The 19,625-nt window shown below is 35.8% G+C and overlaps 2 protein-coding genes across 2 annotated transcripts in view; both read left to right on the top strand.

Annotated features, from left to right (window-relative positions):
- Nucleotides 1-1,286: 1,286 nt before the first annotated feature.
- Nucleotides 1,287-19,625, top strand: part of LOC145683357 (uncharacterized) — a 36,339-nt gene continuing 18,000 nt past the window's right edge. Inside the window, exons 1-3 of the mRNA XM_081754692.1 lie at nucleotides 1,287-1,375; nucleotides 11,121-11,206; nucleotides 18,925-19,067. Of these exons, the coding sequence (XP_081610818.1) occupies nucleotides 11,122-11,206; nucleotides 18,925-19,067 (228 nt within the window). The 5' untranslated portion in view covers nucleotides 1,287-1,375; nucleotide 11,121. The remainder of the gene's footprint in view (nucleotides 1,376-11,120; nucleotides 11,207-18,924; nucleotides 19,068-19,625) is intronic.
- LOC145682875 (uncharacterized) lies at nucleotides 8,562-9,965 on the top strand. The gene has a single exon (XM_081754240.1). The coding sequence runs from the start codon at nucleotides 8,562-8,564 to the stop codon at nucleotides 9,963-9,965; it is 1,404 nt and encodes a 467-aa protein (XP_081610366.1).

Genomic DNA, 19,625 nt, shown 5'->3' on the forward strand with positions numbered 1-19,625 from the left:
AAAGAGTTTGTGATTGTCTTCCCGTGTGGTGACTCTCAACATAAATTTATCGAGATTTCTAGTAATGAATAACGTTGAATTCTTCATTTGCTTTGAGTAGCACATAATTTTTTTCATTTTGGAATCAATGAGATTCGTAGATAGAAGTGGGTATGACTCATTACAAACGGTTTGAGATGGTCTTCCTTTGGGCTGATTGACAGCAAAATTTAAAGAAGGGATATCTAGCAAAATAATATTTTGCACTCGCCATTAGCTTTAGATTCCAGATAATTGTCTACTTTTAGAATCGATGCTCTTCAAACGAAGAGGTGAGTCATGTCTCATTTAAAACGTTATTGATGGTCTTCCCGTGTGCTGGCTCTCAACAAATTTTATGAAAATTTATAGTAATGAAATAACGTTGAATTCTTCATTTGCTTTAAGTGGTACATAATTTTTTTCATTTTGGAATCGATGTTCTGCGAGAATAGAAGTGAGTGATTTAAATTACAAATGTATTGATATGGTCTTTTTGTGGGGTGACTCACAACAAAATTTATTGAAGAGATTTGTAGTAATAAAAATATTTTGCACTCTCCATTTTCTTTACGTAACATATAATTGCCTTATTTTGGAATCGATGCTCTTCGAAGATGAAGATGAGTCATGACTCGCCATGAAAATTTTGCCTTGCACTTCTTGTAACTTGTGTCAAAACGAAATCTACCGAAGATATTTTTAGTAATAAAAAGCTTGTTTAATATCCATAATTTAGCATTGATAACAGCATATTATTGAATTTTGGTATGTGTTTGCTCCGATATTGATGTGAGTCATGACTCACTAGAAGATGGTTGGGATGACCTTGCCGTTACCTAATCTCTTTTATCTTTATTTTCTTGTTTGTTGCATTTTATATTTTTGGTTATAGGTTAAATAATTATAACCAAAAAAATGTTTTGGTTGTAACTTTTAAGACGTCTTCGAGGCTACACTGTAAAAAATATCGGGAAGGTTTCTCATCTTCGGGGAAAGATTTTGCATAGAAAAGTCTAGGTTTCTGGACAAATCAACAGAACGTTACTCCATGTTAACGAAAATAAGACACTTTCCGTAAGAAATCAGGAAGGATTCGGTGTGTTCAGAAATATATAGAATCCTTTCATCATCGGAAACAAGTTTTCTTTATTTTAAAGGAATTTTCTCATACATTTCCCATAATTTAATATTACCTTTCCTTTATTTTATGGTAAACTAGCTTTACCTGGCTACTCGGAAACTTTTTACTGATGCATCACGGGAGAAAACAAAACGCCAGCCATATTTCATGTTAAGTATACCTACCGAATGGAGGGATAAATACCTACATATGAAGAGGAAATAAACTTCTCAGGTAAGTAATATAACGTGTTAATTTTTTATTATTTTCCTTATTTATGCGTGAGGAAATATATTAAGTCTACTCAGTCTGGGATGTTTGAAAAATGCTATTTTGTTGGGGAGTTTATAATGTGGTAAAGGCATCAGGAGGTAACATGAAAATTACGTTGTTAATTATGAACATAAAAAATATGGGAATTTGTATTTACACTTACTTGGTAGGGAATCATGTTCTTCCTATCTTTTTCACTGCAGAATGCCTGATTTTAGCATAATGAATGCGCGTAAACACAGATGCGCCTTTGTACTTAAAGCGTGTTTTCAGCATAATGTGCGTAAACTCAGTATTATTATTGGCATTACTCGAACAGACGGTTCTATGAAATTTTCACAAATTTTTTACATTTCCAGGTTAGGGTAGAGCTTTGTATTTCTTTTAACAGAGAATGCACTAAATGAGGAGCTTCATTATTACTTTCAGATTATCTTCAGGAGGACTCAGTATCAATACAGTGTACACGTATGGCATAAAAAGGCCTATGTTTAGCAGAAGGGTTATATCTCTTCTCTAAAAAGTGTTACAATTTTTGTAATTTCTGTTCAAATTCGGTTAGTTTTGGGTAGGGTAGGTTAGGTTAAGGTAGGTTTAGTTTACGTTATAATAGTGTAGGGGTCCCGCATAAGTTTCAAAAAAAAATGATAGAATTTCGCATATTTCTACTAATATTAGATTAGTTCAGGGTAGCTTAGGTTAGATTTGGTTACGTTATGTTACATGTTAAGTACTTGCGTCATCCATTTCTCCTGTAAATTTTGTGTTTTTTACGTGCTTCTGGACCCCTTGTACTAAACATACTCCCATAAAAACTACATCCCCAATTCATAAAACACGAACCAACTTTTGCTAGGTGGTCTCTAAAAAGCACGAATGGTATCTAATCGAGTCCGAGCGGGAGGGCAATAGGGGGTACCGAGCGGAAGCGAGGTGGTGCGTCCGGAGGGAGCAGGCGCATCAGCGACGGGGGTATACACATAGAGCAGGATAGTGGAAAGAGCAGGACTACAAATGCTATACTTTCACTGCCACTCAAATTTCATTTCGATATCTTCTGCACTGACAGTAATTAGGTCTAGTTATATTCACAATCTCATTTTTCACGAAATATATATCACTTCGTATTTGCCTCTGTTTTGAACTCTTACTACGTTTCCACAGTTATGCGTTGTTGCACCAACCGAGGATTAACGTCAGATAAGGTAATTTGTTGACTTTTTATATTTGGGTAAGGATCTTACATCGTTGCACCAACACTTGGTGAGAAAGGAATAAATTATCCACGAATAATCGAAAGTTGTATAAAACTATGGCATTTATGACATGTCGTGCAATATCATACGTTTGATTGGCTAAAACAGTGCAGTAAGAACTGAAAACTGTTACGTATAGCATGTGGGAACATTTCTTACTAGACACAGACAAAGCATTACTAGATATGGGAAGGAAGCGAGCCCAAAGTTGACTCTTTGGGAAGGCAAATGTTTTAATCCTGTAGGACAAACACATTCTTTATAAAAAAAAAGCCATATCAAATACTGAAAGCCGTTTCCGATATTTCAACATACATATATATAGTAGCGCATAGTTTTTTTTTCTTTTTTTGATAAGCGGGATGGCGTGGATAATCCGCCGACGGGAGCTAATGTAGTTCGCATCGTAGGTTAAGCCTTGCTATTGAAAGGGAAGCTAAACTCCACCCCAAATCAAATATTACAGAAAAAAAAGCTCTGCTCTAATAGATCGCACGTCCTTATCTGCTCGTTAACCGACATTTTAAAGTAAGGGGGGTTAATTCCTTTCTCTTAGATAATGTTTGGCTACAAACTACACTAAGCTTCACACAAGTACCGTCTTACGTTCGGTTTTTGCGCTCAAGTACAGGGTAGAATACGGAAGAGTGCAGAATATTAGGGTAGCGTAGGGTAGAGTAGTGTAGGTTAAGTTAGATTACGTTAGCTCAATGTTTTGCTATTATTTTCAAATGTAGGGTAGGTAGAGTAGGTTAGGTTGCGTTAGCTCAATCCTTAATGTTTAACCGTTATTTTCACAAGCAGGGTAGAAAATGGAAGACGTCAGTTTAACGTCCCAAGATTATATCGTTTAGATTATGGGAGACGATAATTGAAGCAAATGAATGATGATGGTGAATTGCTTGAATGAGACTGAGGGAGGAAGGGAGGACCCTGAGAAAACACCGACACTATGTTGTCCCAAACGAACTTATATGGCCGGTAATCGAACCAATGACCCCACGCACCAGAGGCAAATACTAAAAATGTAGAGTAACTTAGATTACGTTACACGTTAGGTTACCTTACTTCAATATTTAGCCATTTTTGTAAAATGTAGGTAAAGTAGTTAAGGTTAGGTTAGCTCATCGTGTTGCCGCGTCTCAACATAACACTTCATTTAACCGTTACGTCAGCAAGAAATCCCCTCCCCCAACTAGTCTGTTCGGCCAACTTTTTTAAAACTCAAATTTTAACATAGCTTTACATTTGCATCGCCGCGCCAATTCTGCTGAAAACAATAACAACGGTTAAAGTTTATATTGCGTTGTCACTTGGTTATGCTTCATTCCAGAAAGTACCGTAGCACTGATGTACGTAAATATGACCCTTTTAATTAAGCAAAATTTATTTTAGTAATTCACTGTCGGGATTGCATAATGCTACTAATTTGTCGATGCGATGCAGATTTCTGTGCGGATCTAAGCACAAATTCCTTGCATATATAGGCCCTAGGCGCAATTATTTCAGAAAATCGACTTTTTATATCTTAAGTCATTTTTAGGGCGTGGATTTGCATCCCTTTGTAGTGGGAACTTCAGTGTATATACACGGTAAGAACTATTGTACAAAAGAAACTAACCAACGTGTGCTAGATGGTCACTAAAAAGCATGAATGCTGTCTAACCGAGTTAGAGTGGTCTTATCGGTAGCGTGGGTGTACGTCAGCAAAGATGTGTATCCATATAAACGGAGATAATGCGAACACTATATATGGCATCAAACCTTACACAACACCTTCCATATTCAATAGTAATGTGTTTGTACGTCATTAGTGGCGTTATAGGTAATATCCTTATGTTCTCATTGCTTATATTTGTGTCCCAAATTAAAGGTTAAGTGCCGTATCACCGGACCAGTTTTAGGAAATTTATCGGGTGAATTGGGGGCAAGTCTTTACTTTGACGCAAACAGTGACTTTAATCGGTTCTTATAGGTTCAGTCACTTCCTGGAACTGTTACTGCCTGAGTCATGTGTTGGAACTGTTCTTTCCTTCCGTGTGACGTTCTTAGTTTAGATTGGCGGTAGTTCATATTTTTCCCACTAGGTGTCTCCGTACAGTCATATGATAGTTTGTTAGTGCGATGTCATATGTTCTGTCTCCTTGTAGGAAGCGTGAGGAAGCACGTGGTCGAAGGCTGAAGGTATTTCTGACGTATGGCAAAAGTGGGTGTTTATTGTTTTTTCTTGTTTGTAATAATAGCAAGTGTGCTTGCTTTAATAAATCGACGTCTGTGCGGAAAGGAATATTTTTCAGTAGTGTGAAGCTGAGTATTGCGCAACTGCGCTTGCTATCTTATTTTTTCGTGTGTGGAATCAGCAATTATGTATTTTACTGGCATGTATGGCGGAGTAAATTTGCTGATAGTTTGTCACTTGGAGAGCGATCTTTTCCATTTTTACGCTATGCTGGATCTATCATTAGCAGTGAGTGATTTCATTGTTTAATTGATATTATTTTTATTCTTGATTTTTTTTCATTTGAGTATTTGGCAAGATTTTCGTTTGTATAGAACAGTGTGTATAATTTTAAGAATTATACTATAATCTTAAGTGCAAGGGGCACATCAGCTTGTTTTAAAAATAGTGAATTACTTATAGGAGGAATGGTGTTTAGTAACATTTTGGCCCTTGTACTTAGTGTACATTGCTTTGACTCGGACAGTTACTGCAACTGATTCATCTGACCCGGTTCCCGGAGCAGTTTAGGAATGATTCCTAAACTGCTGTGGGATCCAGGTCAGATGAATCGGTTGCAGTCACTGTTTGAGTCAAAGTAAAGACTTGCCGAATTGGGTAATATATTTTGATTTCTGAAGAAGAATGAGTGAAAGTCAGGTGATGGGAATAGTTGAAGTCACGGTGGATTGATTTAAATCAAATTTCGAAATAATTTAAAGTGAAAATAAGTAAAGTCCTGTGTCTGTTATTTCGATTATGGAAGATGATAATCATAATACAATGAGACTCAAATGTACAGTATGTACAGCATAGTATGAAAACAAGTGTCATGCAAAGGATGATTAGGGAAAATCCAGTTTTGAACGGGTAACAGGGCAATCCTGTTTTCTTCTCTGTGTAACATAGGGTTTAATTTGTAAATCGTTAACTATTCCAACGGGGAAATCATCATCGACATTTAAGATAAAGATTCTTTTGTGTGCGCGTCTATATATTTGTTCCCAGATGATAGGGCGTATTTAGAAGTGTACTATCCCCTCCGATTTCTTTTTTTATTTTTAGATTTTATAACAGGCAAAATTTATGTATTTTGTGCCGCAAGCTAGTTACAGTTTCCTTAAAAATGTGCCCCTGCCAAACATCAGTAAATTTTGTGGAAAATAAGTGTCACTTTGATAAGCGAAATTATATCATCTATTTTTAGGTAATAGGATAAAATCTTCATTATTCGATTAAAACAAGTACCAATAAAGCTTTTTACTTCGTTTTTTTCAGGACTGAAGGCATTGTGCTGAAGGCACGTTACATATGCTTTCACGCCTCTCTGTGTCGAGGCATAGGATGTGATGACGTCATAAATTAAAAAAAAAAGATATTTTTTGTTGTGCCTTTTTTTATTTTTTGCCGGGCCTACATTTTGCATTCAAAAGACTAAAATTCTGCACACTCGTTCAGTGAACCCTTAGTATTTTTCAGATGATTTCAGATCTCTGCGTGAAAACAGGGGGGGGCTCAGTGGTAGAGCGTTCACCTCTGGTGCTTGGGGTCCCGGGTTTGATTCCAGCCCCCGCCAAGTGAACTTTGTGGTGGACAAACACCGTGTACGTGGGTTTTCTCCCGTTTCCTCCCACTTTCTTCATTCCATCATTTCATTCCTTACTCATCCTCACCGTCTCCTTTAGCGTAACCGGCATAACCGTGGGACGTAAAACTCAAAGATTTCATTTTATTTTTTGACAACGGGGGTCCAGAGCTTCAAAATGTTAAAAAAAGGTACTTTTAACAAAAAAATGCTTTCTTCACAATTTTTCCGCTTAAGATGGAGATATATGAATGGTGTCATCTGAAAGATTGTTTTATTCTGAAGAGAATGATGTACGAACCATGATCTTAGGATAAATAGGGATGACTCAGGAAAATGTTACATGAGATCCTGTTTTATACTGAAATCTGGGGTAGGACCGCGGTGGCTCAGTGGTGGAGCGTTCACCTCTGGGGCTTGGGGTCCCGGGTTTGATCCCAGTCCCCGCCACGTGAACTTTTTGGTGGACAAACACCATCTGTGTGGGTTTTCTCGGGGTTCTCCTGTTTCCTCCCACTTTCTTCATTTTATTCATTACTCATCATCACCGTCCCCTTTAGCCTAACCGGCATAATAGTGGGACGTAAAACTCAAAGATTTTATTTTTACAGGAATCTGGGGTATTTGGGGATATTATTTTTCGAGGGCTTACTTTTGCGTCTATAAGTTTGAAATTTTCGACACTCATTCACTGTACCCCTTAGTATTTTTTAGATTTGTTTCAGATCTTTGTCTTTAAACAGAGGCGATACAGAGGGATAAAAGTAAAAAAAAAAAAAAGCATACAGCCACAAGTGCGCCATAAGAAAGAAAAAAAAGCACATGCAATACTAATTACATCATACACTTATTGCTGCAGTATTTAATACACAAGGGCATATTTAACCCAAATAATGCAAAATTTTAAAGATTTATGATGTCAATAGGCCTGTTAAATGAACGAAAATAATACACTATTAAAGGACTGGCAGTGATAGAAGGGATAAACTTACGTTGCGTTATATAAATAGTTTCATTTTACACAAGTTATACTCAGTATTTTTGTATTTAGGATTTCGTATGTTACTTTCTAAGTTGCTGATGGACCAGCTGAAATTTATCAGGAGGCCACCTTTATTTTCTCGACTACCTGAAATTTCGTGTAGCGGCACAAAAACGAGTAACAATTTTTCTTTTTAAGTAAATGAAAATTATGAAATTTAGTCCTGATTCCATCTCTAATTGGAATCATCGTCATCGTTCTGCATATTTTTTTTAAAATAAGCTATTGAAATAAAAAGCACAATTGCGAACGCTTAGCAGATGTTTTTGCGTTACAGTAGTCGATACAAGCAAAATCAACTGCTAATTGGTTAACAGAAACTTGCAAATTACGAGATCATAGATACCATGCATACTGCGTCTAGCTGCTTAGCACAATTACAAATTGTTTGCAAATTTTAAACAATGGCTCATACTAGTGTAAGTCAATTGCCGGTCATTCCAAGATACGGAGTTGTTCATTAGAACACATTCAGGGAATCCTAAAATATAAGAGTTATGCCTATATAACAAGTCTTCAAAAATAACGACATAGGCGGAGTGTTTTAACTAAAAGCCATTAACCTGTTACTTTTGTGCATACATTAGATTTGCTTTAACTTGCCCGAAGATGAACTAGTTCATAGTTCGAAAGCTAGCAGTGAGTTTTAAAATCTTCACGTAGTTTGAGTACACTACCAACACTACACATCATCTGTATCTATAATACTACCAATTTAACTTATTCATTCCTTAAACGATTGCTCTTGTTTATTTTGCAATTTTTGTTTCACAATTTTGTCAGTCGATTCTTCTCGTCAATGTGTACACACTAACACTTGGAACTCCATTTTGACCACGATGTGGCATTTCATCTTTCTTCCGTGTATTTTTCATAAGCTTTGAATGCTACATTCTCGGACAGTCTAACTCCTTTTTTTTTTGTGCTTTATAGGAGGCTAGAATCTGAACAGTGATGCGTTTTAAGGACCTTTAGTGACAATGATAATATGTGATATTTGTGGGAATGTTTTTCGTTGGAGAAAATATTTATTACTACATTTACGCATGGAACATGAACAAGAAGCGAAATTCCAACTGACTTGTGGCGTGAACGGATGTCCTCGGATGTACAAAAATTTGTTATCTTTCAAGTCACATTTATCAAGACATCACAAGCTAGAATATGAAACAGCGCTTTTTCTTCCAACATGTTGTACGTGCCATAAGAAGTGTCAGAATGTCTCGCAATACATTTCTCACTGTAGGAAGCATACAGTAAACGGTGAATTTGTCACCTGCCCATTCACCACATGTAATAAGAAGTATAAAGTACATTCCTCCTTAAGAGCACACATTACAAGATCACATGTCCCATCAAATGAAATTGAAAGTACTAGAGAACAAGATGTATTTGTTAGTATTGAAGAACATGGATCGGAAGAAATTTCCTGTGACGTAGATTCTGCTTCTGGCGCAGAAGCAAACATGAACGAAATTGGAAATGTTGAGCGTTTTATAAGATTAATGTTTTTAAAGTTAGAAGCTAAACACAACTTACCAGCATCCACAGTGCAAGTAATATTGTTAGATATCCAATCGTTATTATACCTAATGGAAAATTCTGTCCTCGTGGCAGGTGAACGCGAGAAAGAACACAGACAAACCACGTCTTCCGTCAGCTCATTAGAAGAAAAAGTATCAGAAACAATTAGAATGTTCAGTAATTTCCTTGACAAACACAAGACAAAGTTCCTGAGAAAAGAGTCATACCAAAATTATCTGGGCTACATTAAACCTGTTACTATAAATCTCGGAAGAAATAAATACCACAAAATGTGTACTTTCCAATATGTAAGTGTAAGCAATTCTTTGAAGGACCTCATCAACAACGATGATATTGTGACGCAAGTAGTAAGGAAACCGTCAAAGTCAAACGTACTCGCTGATTTTCAAGATGGATACTACTATAACATGAATGAACTATTTAATCAAGAATATCCCGTAATTTCACTAATTTTGTACTTTGACGAGTTTGAAGTTGTAAACCCTATAGGTGCTCATAGAAGGAAGCACAAAATGGCAGTTGTATATTATGTACTTGGTAATTTAAGTCCGGAATTTCGGTTTTCTTTAAAAGTTATCCAGCTGTGTTTACTTTGTCGCTCAGTAGATCTCAAGTACTTTGGGCTGTCTATTGTCTTTAAACCTTTAATTGATGAATTGAAATTTTTGGCAGTTGATGTTATTGATATCAATGGTATCGGAAAAGTACAGTGTGGGGTTTCCTTTATATGCTCTGATAACTTAGGAAGCCACATGCTTGGCAATTTCCAGGAAACTTTTAATGTTAATAGTCAAAATGTCTGCAGAACATGTTTATGTGGAGGGGATGATGTACAAGGAACACTTAAAGAGAAAGACTGTGCTTCGAACGAAAGACGGGTACAACAGGGATGCAGAAGAAGCTGAAAGAACTGGTAAAGCTGTGCATGGTGTGAAAGGAAACTCAATTTTAAACCAAATACCTTACTTCCATGTTGTTGAAGGCCTTCCTCCGGACGTTATGCATGATGTTTTAGAAGGAATTGTCCCCTACGAACTGCTTTTGATAACAAAGAAACTCGTCAATGAAAAGTATTTGACAATGGAGTATTTAAATCAAAGAATAACGCATTTTCCGTATAAGGACAGTGACGCACGAAATAAGCCGGTTGTACAGTCTGTTGAATTGAACTCCTTTATTGGCACAGCAGCTCAGATGTGGTGCTTTATACGATTATATCCTCTACTTGTTGGGCACAAAATACCTACCGGAAATAGAACTTGGTTGTTCTCATTACATTTAAAGAAGCTAGTAGAATTTGTGTTTGACCAAACATTACTGATGGGTACATTCAAATTTTGCAAGAATTAATAGAAGAGCATTTGGAAATGTACACTTCTATCTTTCCTGACCAGAAACTGAAGCCCAAACATCACTTTCTCCTCCATTATCCACGGCATGTAATGAATTACGGGCCTTTGGTGCGCTACTGGTGTTTCAGGTTTGAAGCAAAACATAAAACGTTTAAGGAAACCGCTAGAATTACTAAAAATTTCAAAAATCCTTGTAAAACATTAGCAGAACGTCACCAACTGCAACAATGCTATTTGTCTCAAAGTAATTCGTATCTCAAGAGTGAAATTCAAGTGCTTAGATCAACAAAACTTGTAGATATAAAGTCGTTAGCTTCTGAAATGGAAATCCCATTAGATTATTTTCCTGCAGCTGTTAATTTGTATACCACAACAGCTATTACAGTGAATGGTGTTTTCTATAGTGTTGGACTCTTCGTATATCTGGGATCAGAAAACGGACTCGATATTTGGGTGAAAATAATTAAGATTTTTCTTCAAAGCAATGAAGTTATGTTTTTCGTAGAAAAAAATTACGTCAATCTGAACACACACTTCGGAGTCAATGTTATTTGTCCAACGGGCATCTATCAATATTTGGGACCAGATAAACTAAAAGACTACTACCCATTAACGGAATACATTATCCAAGGATCTAATGAGAGAGTGCTAACATTGAAACATCTAGTTGTAGACGATACGGATCTCTATTTATGACCTTTTTTTTAGAATGTCGAAGATCTTAAAAGCATGGATGGTGACAGGAACGAAGAAAGCTGTTGTTGCTGGTAGTATGAAGGAATTCAAGGAGAAGGGTGAGTTCTACTATCCATTACAATTTTGAAAGTTTTATGTAATATGTATTTCACATAACCGCCCTGGTACTAACACCATTTATTATTCTGTGTGTGGGTTTGTTTCGGTTTCTTTTGTGGTATCTCTGTGTTCACGAGTTTTTTATTTTATTATTATTATTATTCCTTAGCTTCTTTCGTCCTATCGAGTGTTTAGGTGCGCTAGTAGTTTCGCTTTTGTCTTCATAGTCTAGTAGCTTAGCAGCATAAAAGGGCCGAATTGTGCAAAATGTGATACCAACATGCCACTTTCAGGGATGATAGGCCTATTAATAAGAAGTAAATCCTGATATAGAACCACCTCGATGGGGGTCTTGTTTTAAGTATATGACGTCATCAATATGGCCGCGAACGAATTTTGACTTAACTGAGTTTAAAATTATATAACTCCATTACCATTCAAGGTAGAAACTTCATTTCTCCTTTATTTTGCAGAGAATTCATTGTACCTCTATTGTCATTATAAATACGAAAAATGTTTATTTTCAAAACGATTTTCTATGTTTTATAGCAAATAACTTTGAAACTGGTATGATTATGGAAAAATACTTTAAAACAATCGTCAAAGGTCATTTCAATAGCTTTCGAACGCGACCAGAATCATTGATGTATCTCAACAAATAACTGAGATAATCAATTTTTTGTAGGACTAAATGTCGAACTTTGGTGAATAATGATCGAATGTATCCGTAGATGTAGTTATATGGCATTTGTAGTTCCATTGGCCCTTTGATGATAGAAACATAGTACCATACCAGTATGTTCCTTTTAACGTGGAGAATAGCAAATCACAAGTGTTTATCTTCTGTCAGTGCTGAAAACCCTTTATAACGTTATAAATCCAAGATGGCCGCCGCGATTTATCTCCGGTATGAGAAGTGGGTATTTCTCGCCACAGAAGATATAATAGAAACATGCAGTAACCGCCAATATCTTTCTTTGGATGTGAAGAATCTTGACATAACATGTAATTGGCTCCCCTTTGTGTCTAGAAGCCAGTATATGACGTCATAAACACAGTATGGCGCCGTGGCTGACATACGGATTATGAAAATTATTTATTTCTCGCATTAGAGAAACGATAGAAACGTCCAATGACCACCAATATCTTTTTTCATATGCCAGAAAAAATGCCTTTCTCACCTAAGAAAGGTGATAAAAACGTGCAAAACCACTATTTTTTCTCGTTAAATAAGTTGGATCATGAAGTAACACAAAGGTGTATCGTGTTTGTGCCCAAAGGTTAGTATTTGTCTTGTTTGAGTGTATGACATCGTTATACAAAGTAGCCGCTGTATGTATTTTGAATATCATATTATGCATTAAACTGAAAAACTAACAAAGCTGAAATTATGCATTATTCGAAAATAAATTTGAAATATAATTTCTTTAATACTAATTGTCCTTAAGTGAATAATTTTCATGTTGTTAAACAAAGTATTATGCGCTATGTGAAAGTATAAGGCTTGCACTACTATTTGCGCTATATGAAAATTCCAAGGAATATGGGAACTGTGCATTTCGAAAGACTTGTTTTACATTTAAAACGTTTTTAATCAGTCCAATGAGAATGTAATTGTCTGAACATTATGATTTTCATATTATTTTACAAAATAGCTCGAGGCACAAGGCGTCATATTTTCAAACCACCGCCCAGCTGAATTTGATATTTCTGGGGTTTGTATTAAAATGTTTATGAAACAGACTCAATGTATAAATTTAACAGTATATCATCGAGAGATAAGGTTACAACACAATAAACAGTTATACAATTAAATATGTTAAGAATTTAGAAGAGAAAATATTAGTGATATAGTATGACTATTAACTTAACATCTGAAACGTACTTCAGAGAACTAGGGGAATTAATTTTTGTTAATCACATTTCTTATTTAGACAAGATCAACTCACAATAAAATGATCTTCTCGATCACACTGTCCATCGCAGGTACACAATAAAGTACACACTAACCCCAAGTTTTGATACTTGCAAGAATGTTGGCAAAGAGTCTTGCAACCATAGAGAATAAGTTCTCTACAGTGCACGGAAAATTCTGGAAGAAAGAACCACAGAGGATAATAACCACGATCCACCTTCTTCCAACCCCTTTACAAATTTCGGGTATTATGGGCACTTTCCGGAGAGCTTGAGACCAGTAATACCCGGCCTGTAGGGCAGCTCGCAGACAATATTGAAATAAGGCTGCCTCTGTAGGTGAGATTCCATCGTAAGAACAACTCTTTTTCGTCATTAATCTTTGTCGGCAGTCGTTAACATTTAGTAAAGAACTAGAGCCATCGTACAGGAGTACGGTGAAGCGTTGAAGAGCTGCAAAGTCCTGAGCTGAAATTTCAGCAGGAGTAACTGAAAGTTTGATGAATGTATCAGTTATTTCAGGGAATACTTGCCACACCTGCCAAGCTGTCTTCTTGCTATGACCACCAAAAGCGGACACTGTGTCACACCCTGTAAATGCGTGCCAAAAGAGCAGGGCTTTTGAGTGAGACTTTCCTAGGCTTGTTGTAATTTCATGGACAGGAATATATCTCTTATTTTTACCAGTCCCATATTCAATCCACAAGTGTGATACATTGAGCTCAAAGAATAAAGCAACGCCAATAACAACATCAGAATCGACATTTTTAATTGAGATAGTCTTATGTCCGTGGTTGCTGACATGCAATGCATGCAAGAACATGCGTGTGTCTGCTTCTTCTTGTTTGCAGGGCATAAGGCTTGTTACGTCCATATTAGAGTTTGCTGATGCGGTATCATCACATGCACACACAATCTCTCTCTTACCATCCGAATCACTTATGTTCTGTAAGTGTTTACACAGAAGTCGAAATAAATCAGTTTTGTTTTCAGAATTATTCAAAAACAATGCCTATTTTTTGGGAGTGAGTGTGGAGTCTTTCACAAGTATTCTTAGTCCTTTTCCTCGTTGGTTTCGTTCTTCTTTTCTCAAAATGTCGAATCATAATTGTCAAAGACTATGTCCATTCTGACATCACTCGCAAACTTTTCTAAAAATGGTTCAAATGTGTAGTGTAATAAATAGAAAACGTCTGTCCTGGAATAGGCTTCAGCATGTGAGCTAATACTGCTTCATCAAATATAACACGATACACTAGGTACATCGTATTGTGATGTTCCAAGTGGTTCTAAGCAAGAAATACCATCTGATTTTGTTCCCTTGGGTAATTGACCATTTGAAGAGAGTGACGGAGGATACGAAAAGTTTTCGTGAGCAAAGACATCTTTGATATCTCCATCTAGACTTTGACAAGCTATGTATAAGCGAGAAAACAGGCTACAGTCACTCTTTAAAATTGACTCCTTGAGTCCTTTCTTCGCTCCTTCTTTTTGCGATGTGTGAAAAAGCGAAAGTTTATTTCTTTTAATCGGTTCTCTTAAAGGCGTCTGGCATTCGATGAGCCGTTTCCGAACAAATGTTTTGTACAGTTGCTTTCCCAATTCTTCTGCTTTGAAGATAGATTCATCTGCTTTCTCATTCATAACAGCATAAGTGGCAACGCATATTAGCGCACCATTTTCTTGAGCAAATGAATTTCTGTCATCATCTTCACATGCATTTATTAAAGCCTTCACATGTTTTTTGAACCTAGAGGAAAAAGCGTCTGTATCTTCATGCTGACTGTGATAATCTGAATCGTCACTTATTCCTGCCTCTTTCTCAAATTCGGTTAGAAATCCTGCAATCACTGGTCCCGAAACCATCCAACGCAGAAGAGCACTTTCATTATCAAATATACCAATGGCACCTCCTTCCCACTTTAGATCTTTATTCCATTGTTCATGTAAGTGGTCGTTGTACATGTACGAATATTTACTGTTTGTCTTTCTTCCCACAAAATTACCTTTCTGAAATTCATCATATACTTATGGGTTTCGTACATTCAATTCTCCCAAAGACTTTACAAATACTGGCATCCAACGGGCATAATTGATGTGATCCAGGGAGAACATCCAGGGACAAATCTGATCCAATGCACTACAATAGGAGGAAAATTTCGCCGATCGAATACTGTCCAGCAAATAAAAAGGAGTGATCCAAGGTTCATGGCCGTGTACTAAAATTTGAATTGGGCCGAGAAAAATAAATCATATAATATTATGCATAACACATATTTAAGAGTCGAAGGCTATCTTGGGTTTATGACGTCATATACTCGTCTTTCGCCTCAAAGAAAATACAATAACTTATGTTACTTTATGATCCTACATACGAAAAAAGATATTGGTGGTTGTTGGACGTTTCTATCGTTTCTCTAATGCGAGAAATAAATAATTTTCATAATCCGTATGTAAGCCATGGCGCCATACTATGTTTATGACGTCATATACTGGCTTCTAGACACAAAGGGGACCTAATCACATGTTATGTCAAGATTCTTCACATCCAAAGAAAGATATTGGCGGTTATTGCATGTTTCTATTATTTTTTCTGTGGCGAGAAATACCCACTTCTCATACCGGAGATAAACCGCGGCGGCCATCTTGGATTTATAACGTTATAAAGGGTTTTCAGCACTGACAGAAGATAAACACTTGTGATTTGCTATTCTCCACGTTAAAAGGAACATACTGGTATGGTACTATGTTTCTATCATCAAAGGGCCAATGGAACTACAAATGCCATATAACTACATCTACGGATACATTCGAACATTATTCACCAAAGTTCGACATTTAGTCCTACAAAAAATTGATTATCTCAGTAATTTGTTGAGATACATCAATGATTCTGGTCGGGTTCGAAAGCTATTGAAATGACCTTTGACGATTGTTTCAAAGTTTTTTTCCATAATCATACCAGTTTCAAAGTTATTTGCTATAAAACATAGAAAATCGTTTTGAAAATAAACATTTTTCCAGTTTGAGACGCCATATTTAAAAATGGCGGCAATATAAGGCAAGTATTTATAATGACAATAGAGGTACAATGAATTCTCTGCAAAATAAAGGAGAAATGAAGTTTCTACCTTGAATGGTAATGGAGTTATATAATTTTAAACTCAGTTAAGTCAAAATTCGTTCGCGGCCATATTGATGACGTCATATACCTAAAACAAGACCCCCGCCGAGGTGGTTCTATATCAGGATTTACTTCTTTTTAATAGGCCTATCATCCATGAAAGTGGCATGTTGGTATCACATTTTGCATGATCCAGTCGCTAAGCTACTACACTATCAGGGTGGTTAACTTCGTCGCAATAGTGCTGCCATCTGTTCTTCATGGTTTTGCGCATGGGTGGATTCTAACATTTCTCGTATTACCAACTCAAAGAGATGTATTGCCTATTAGTGAATATAATTGCCATTTTGTTTTTTCCGTCTGTTTGAATAGCGTGGGCAGTAGTTCTAAATAAACTCGGACTATTTGTAACCTTTATTAATGCAAGGAAGAAGTCGGTGTTCATCGTCGCGTGTTAATATTGCATTTCTGAAAATTTCGAGTACATTTCGCTTTGTTCTATGACTGTTTCGTTTTAGTGGAAAAGTAGTACGCTGTTGTATGTATTGAGTTCGACCTAAGGACAGTCAGCTCTGTGAACATAATGGAAGTATGGGACCAAGATAAAGGCACCAGTAGTTGATACGTTAAGGAATTTTTCAGGTTTATTGCCTAATAAAATGTTATCAAATTGTTGTTGCTTCTGAACTATTTTTTTTATTTTGTACTTCGAAGTTCTTTATAATTAACCTCTATAATTTTAAATGAATAAAATAGTTTTCAGTAGTTTATTTTTTTTCGAAACTCTTACAAGAATATAGTAATTGGTGTGTCTCATTTTGAAAAAATCTAGTAGTTGACACATTTAAGATTAGTAGTTGAAAGTATATTTCATAAATAAAAAAAAATGAGAGAAATTGTTAACAAGCTAGTTTTTCAGTATATACACTTCTAAAAGTTCAGAGAAGTAATAGTAAGCATTACAATCTCCAATATCGAAATAAAATTCAAAAACTCGCTATTTGGCAATTACAAAAAAGTACAATTTTATACTCTTCACAAAACGTGGTTCAAAGGGACCAGTAAAATGTGAAATACTAACAGAAATAGGAATAACTTTTGCACTGAATACATTGCAATAAGAAAATGCCTATTTTAAGTACAGTTCATATTGAGTTTTTGTTAAATACAACCAGCAACATGTTTCCACTCATACTTTCTCATCTGGTCTTTATGACAACTTCCAGTAAGCTCTATGTATTTATATTACATATGGACAGAAGTAAGTTTGCTTCGCCTTGGTATTATTATGCAGCAACGGGGTTGTGCTGGAAGGATCACATAAGCGTAAAGCGGAATCCAAACCGCTTCTCGGCTTAAATTCGAGAGAAATAGTCCCGGCTCCGATTGGACTCAAAACCGGGACTATAGGCCACAAATGCGATGAGTTTGCCGACTCATTCACGGAGGACTCCTGATAAAAATACGTTGTGCTGATCTTGACATACTTGTTAATATAATTGTCAAGAGTCATTTCAGGACAAAAAGATTGCACAAATTAAACCATTATACAGAATTATATATAAATCGGGAAACTCCCACGTTAGCCATTGGAAAAATACTTTGGCATGTAAAATTTTATGGTCAACGTATCATAATCAGTACTCTAAAACTGACGTATTAAATTACAATTTTAATACGTAGATATCATTAAATGAAATTAAAACAAAGTGCAATCCAAGCTAATGTTGGAAGCTACATAGGCAGTCGATAAATTTTGCCAATTTCTATCAATATATTTAAGGAATATATTTGTTGTTCTTTATAGAACAGGCCCATTCAGGCATACAATTTGGTTTCGTTTCGTGTGTTTAGGCTTAACATCCTTATGTAGTGCCGAGGTAAGAAGACTTTCGCTTAAAGTGACATCCGAACCGTTACTTGGTTTACACTTGAAAGAAGGATTGTGGTTCGACCGAGAATTAAAATAGGACGCCTTGATTAAAAGGTGAAAAGGAGATGAAACTAATGCAGATAGTATGATAGATGAAAACGTCACCATGAAGTCATACGATTTATAGCACTTTTATTCTTTTTAAAGCAGAATTTTTTTAAAGCTGGTTTAAACCATGGTTTAAGCCACCTTGGTTTAAACCAGCCAACCCTGCTGCATTTACTGCTGATTGTATTTATATATGACATTTTCTTTAATGTGAAATAGGGTGGCAGAAAACCATGATTTGTTTTAATTTTTTAATAATTTTTATAATCGTAATTTATTTTTTGATGTAAATCACATCCTTCTGCTTGAGTAATAAGTGTCGCAAACTTAAGGAAAGGCACTAGGAGTTAGTGTTAAATGACAATTATGCCACTTAAATGCAAACTTCCAAATTGCCATTATAGTCATTCAATAAAATTAATCAGTATGAGTTTAAACTTTCTTCTATCCAGTGATGTATAGTATGTATCTATAGAGATAAATATTTAAAATTTGCAACTTATCTGTTAAGAACTCTTTATACCATGACATTGACTGGTATATCTAAACTCCTCTGATTTAGTACAAACAAGAAAAACAATGAAAACTTCACTCTTGAGTATTTTGGTTGTGTTAATGACCATCTCTAAGGCACATCATTGCCGCACTTATCAACAAATTCCGCGATTTTATTACAGTGTTCTGATTTTATATTGCAGGCTGCACGAAGCTTTCTTTAGTAGATCCAAAAAGTATCGAATTAAAGCTGGAGGATGGAACTCAATTGGATTCAGATGACGATGACATATTTAATACACTACAACCATCTACGGTTGTATATTTTCTACAACCTGGACAAGAGGTACGTTCAATGTACATTCATATCTTTTTTAAAATATTTTAGTTATTACAGTGAAGATAATGTTAAGTTACTTGTTTATATTACTTTTCTTCTTTTTGAGAAATTGTATGTGAAATCATCACGTATGTAATCATATTTAAGAATCTACATGAAAAACTTTCAACTAACCATTTTTGAAAGTCTTTATATCCACACTTCTTGTGCAAGAAACCCCGTTCTGTGGTTTCAAGTACTTTTGATTTTACAGGCATTCGAAACTGGGAAATTTTGTACAGTTGATTACTGCTTGTTCAACTGATTGTCATTCTTTTTAAAAATGAAGTAACAATTTTCTGACCTATTGCACGGTTGGAGCAATGTTATTACCGGCAAGCTTCAAATTACAAAGTACAGTCAACAAGAAATAATGTTTGTTGCATAATATCAGCACCAACTCTAATACCATTACTAGAACTTAAGAAAGTGAAAGTACAAAGTAGAACGATGACTCATTTGCGTGCTTTTTCTATGCTTTTATGGATTATATCTATCTACATTTATTTGTTTGAAAGAAACTGT

This window comes from Thermobia domestica, chromosome 4, assembly GCF_964235325.1.
Source record: "Thermobia domestica chromosome 4, izTheDome1.hap1.1, whole genome shotgun sequence".
Taxonomy (NCBI): Eukaryota; Metazoa; Arthropoda; class Insecta; order Zygentoma; family Lepismatidae; genus Thermobia; species Thermobia domestica.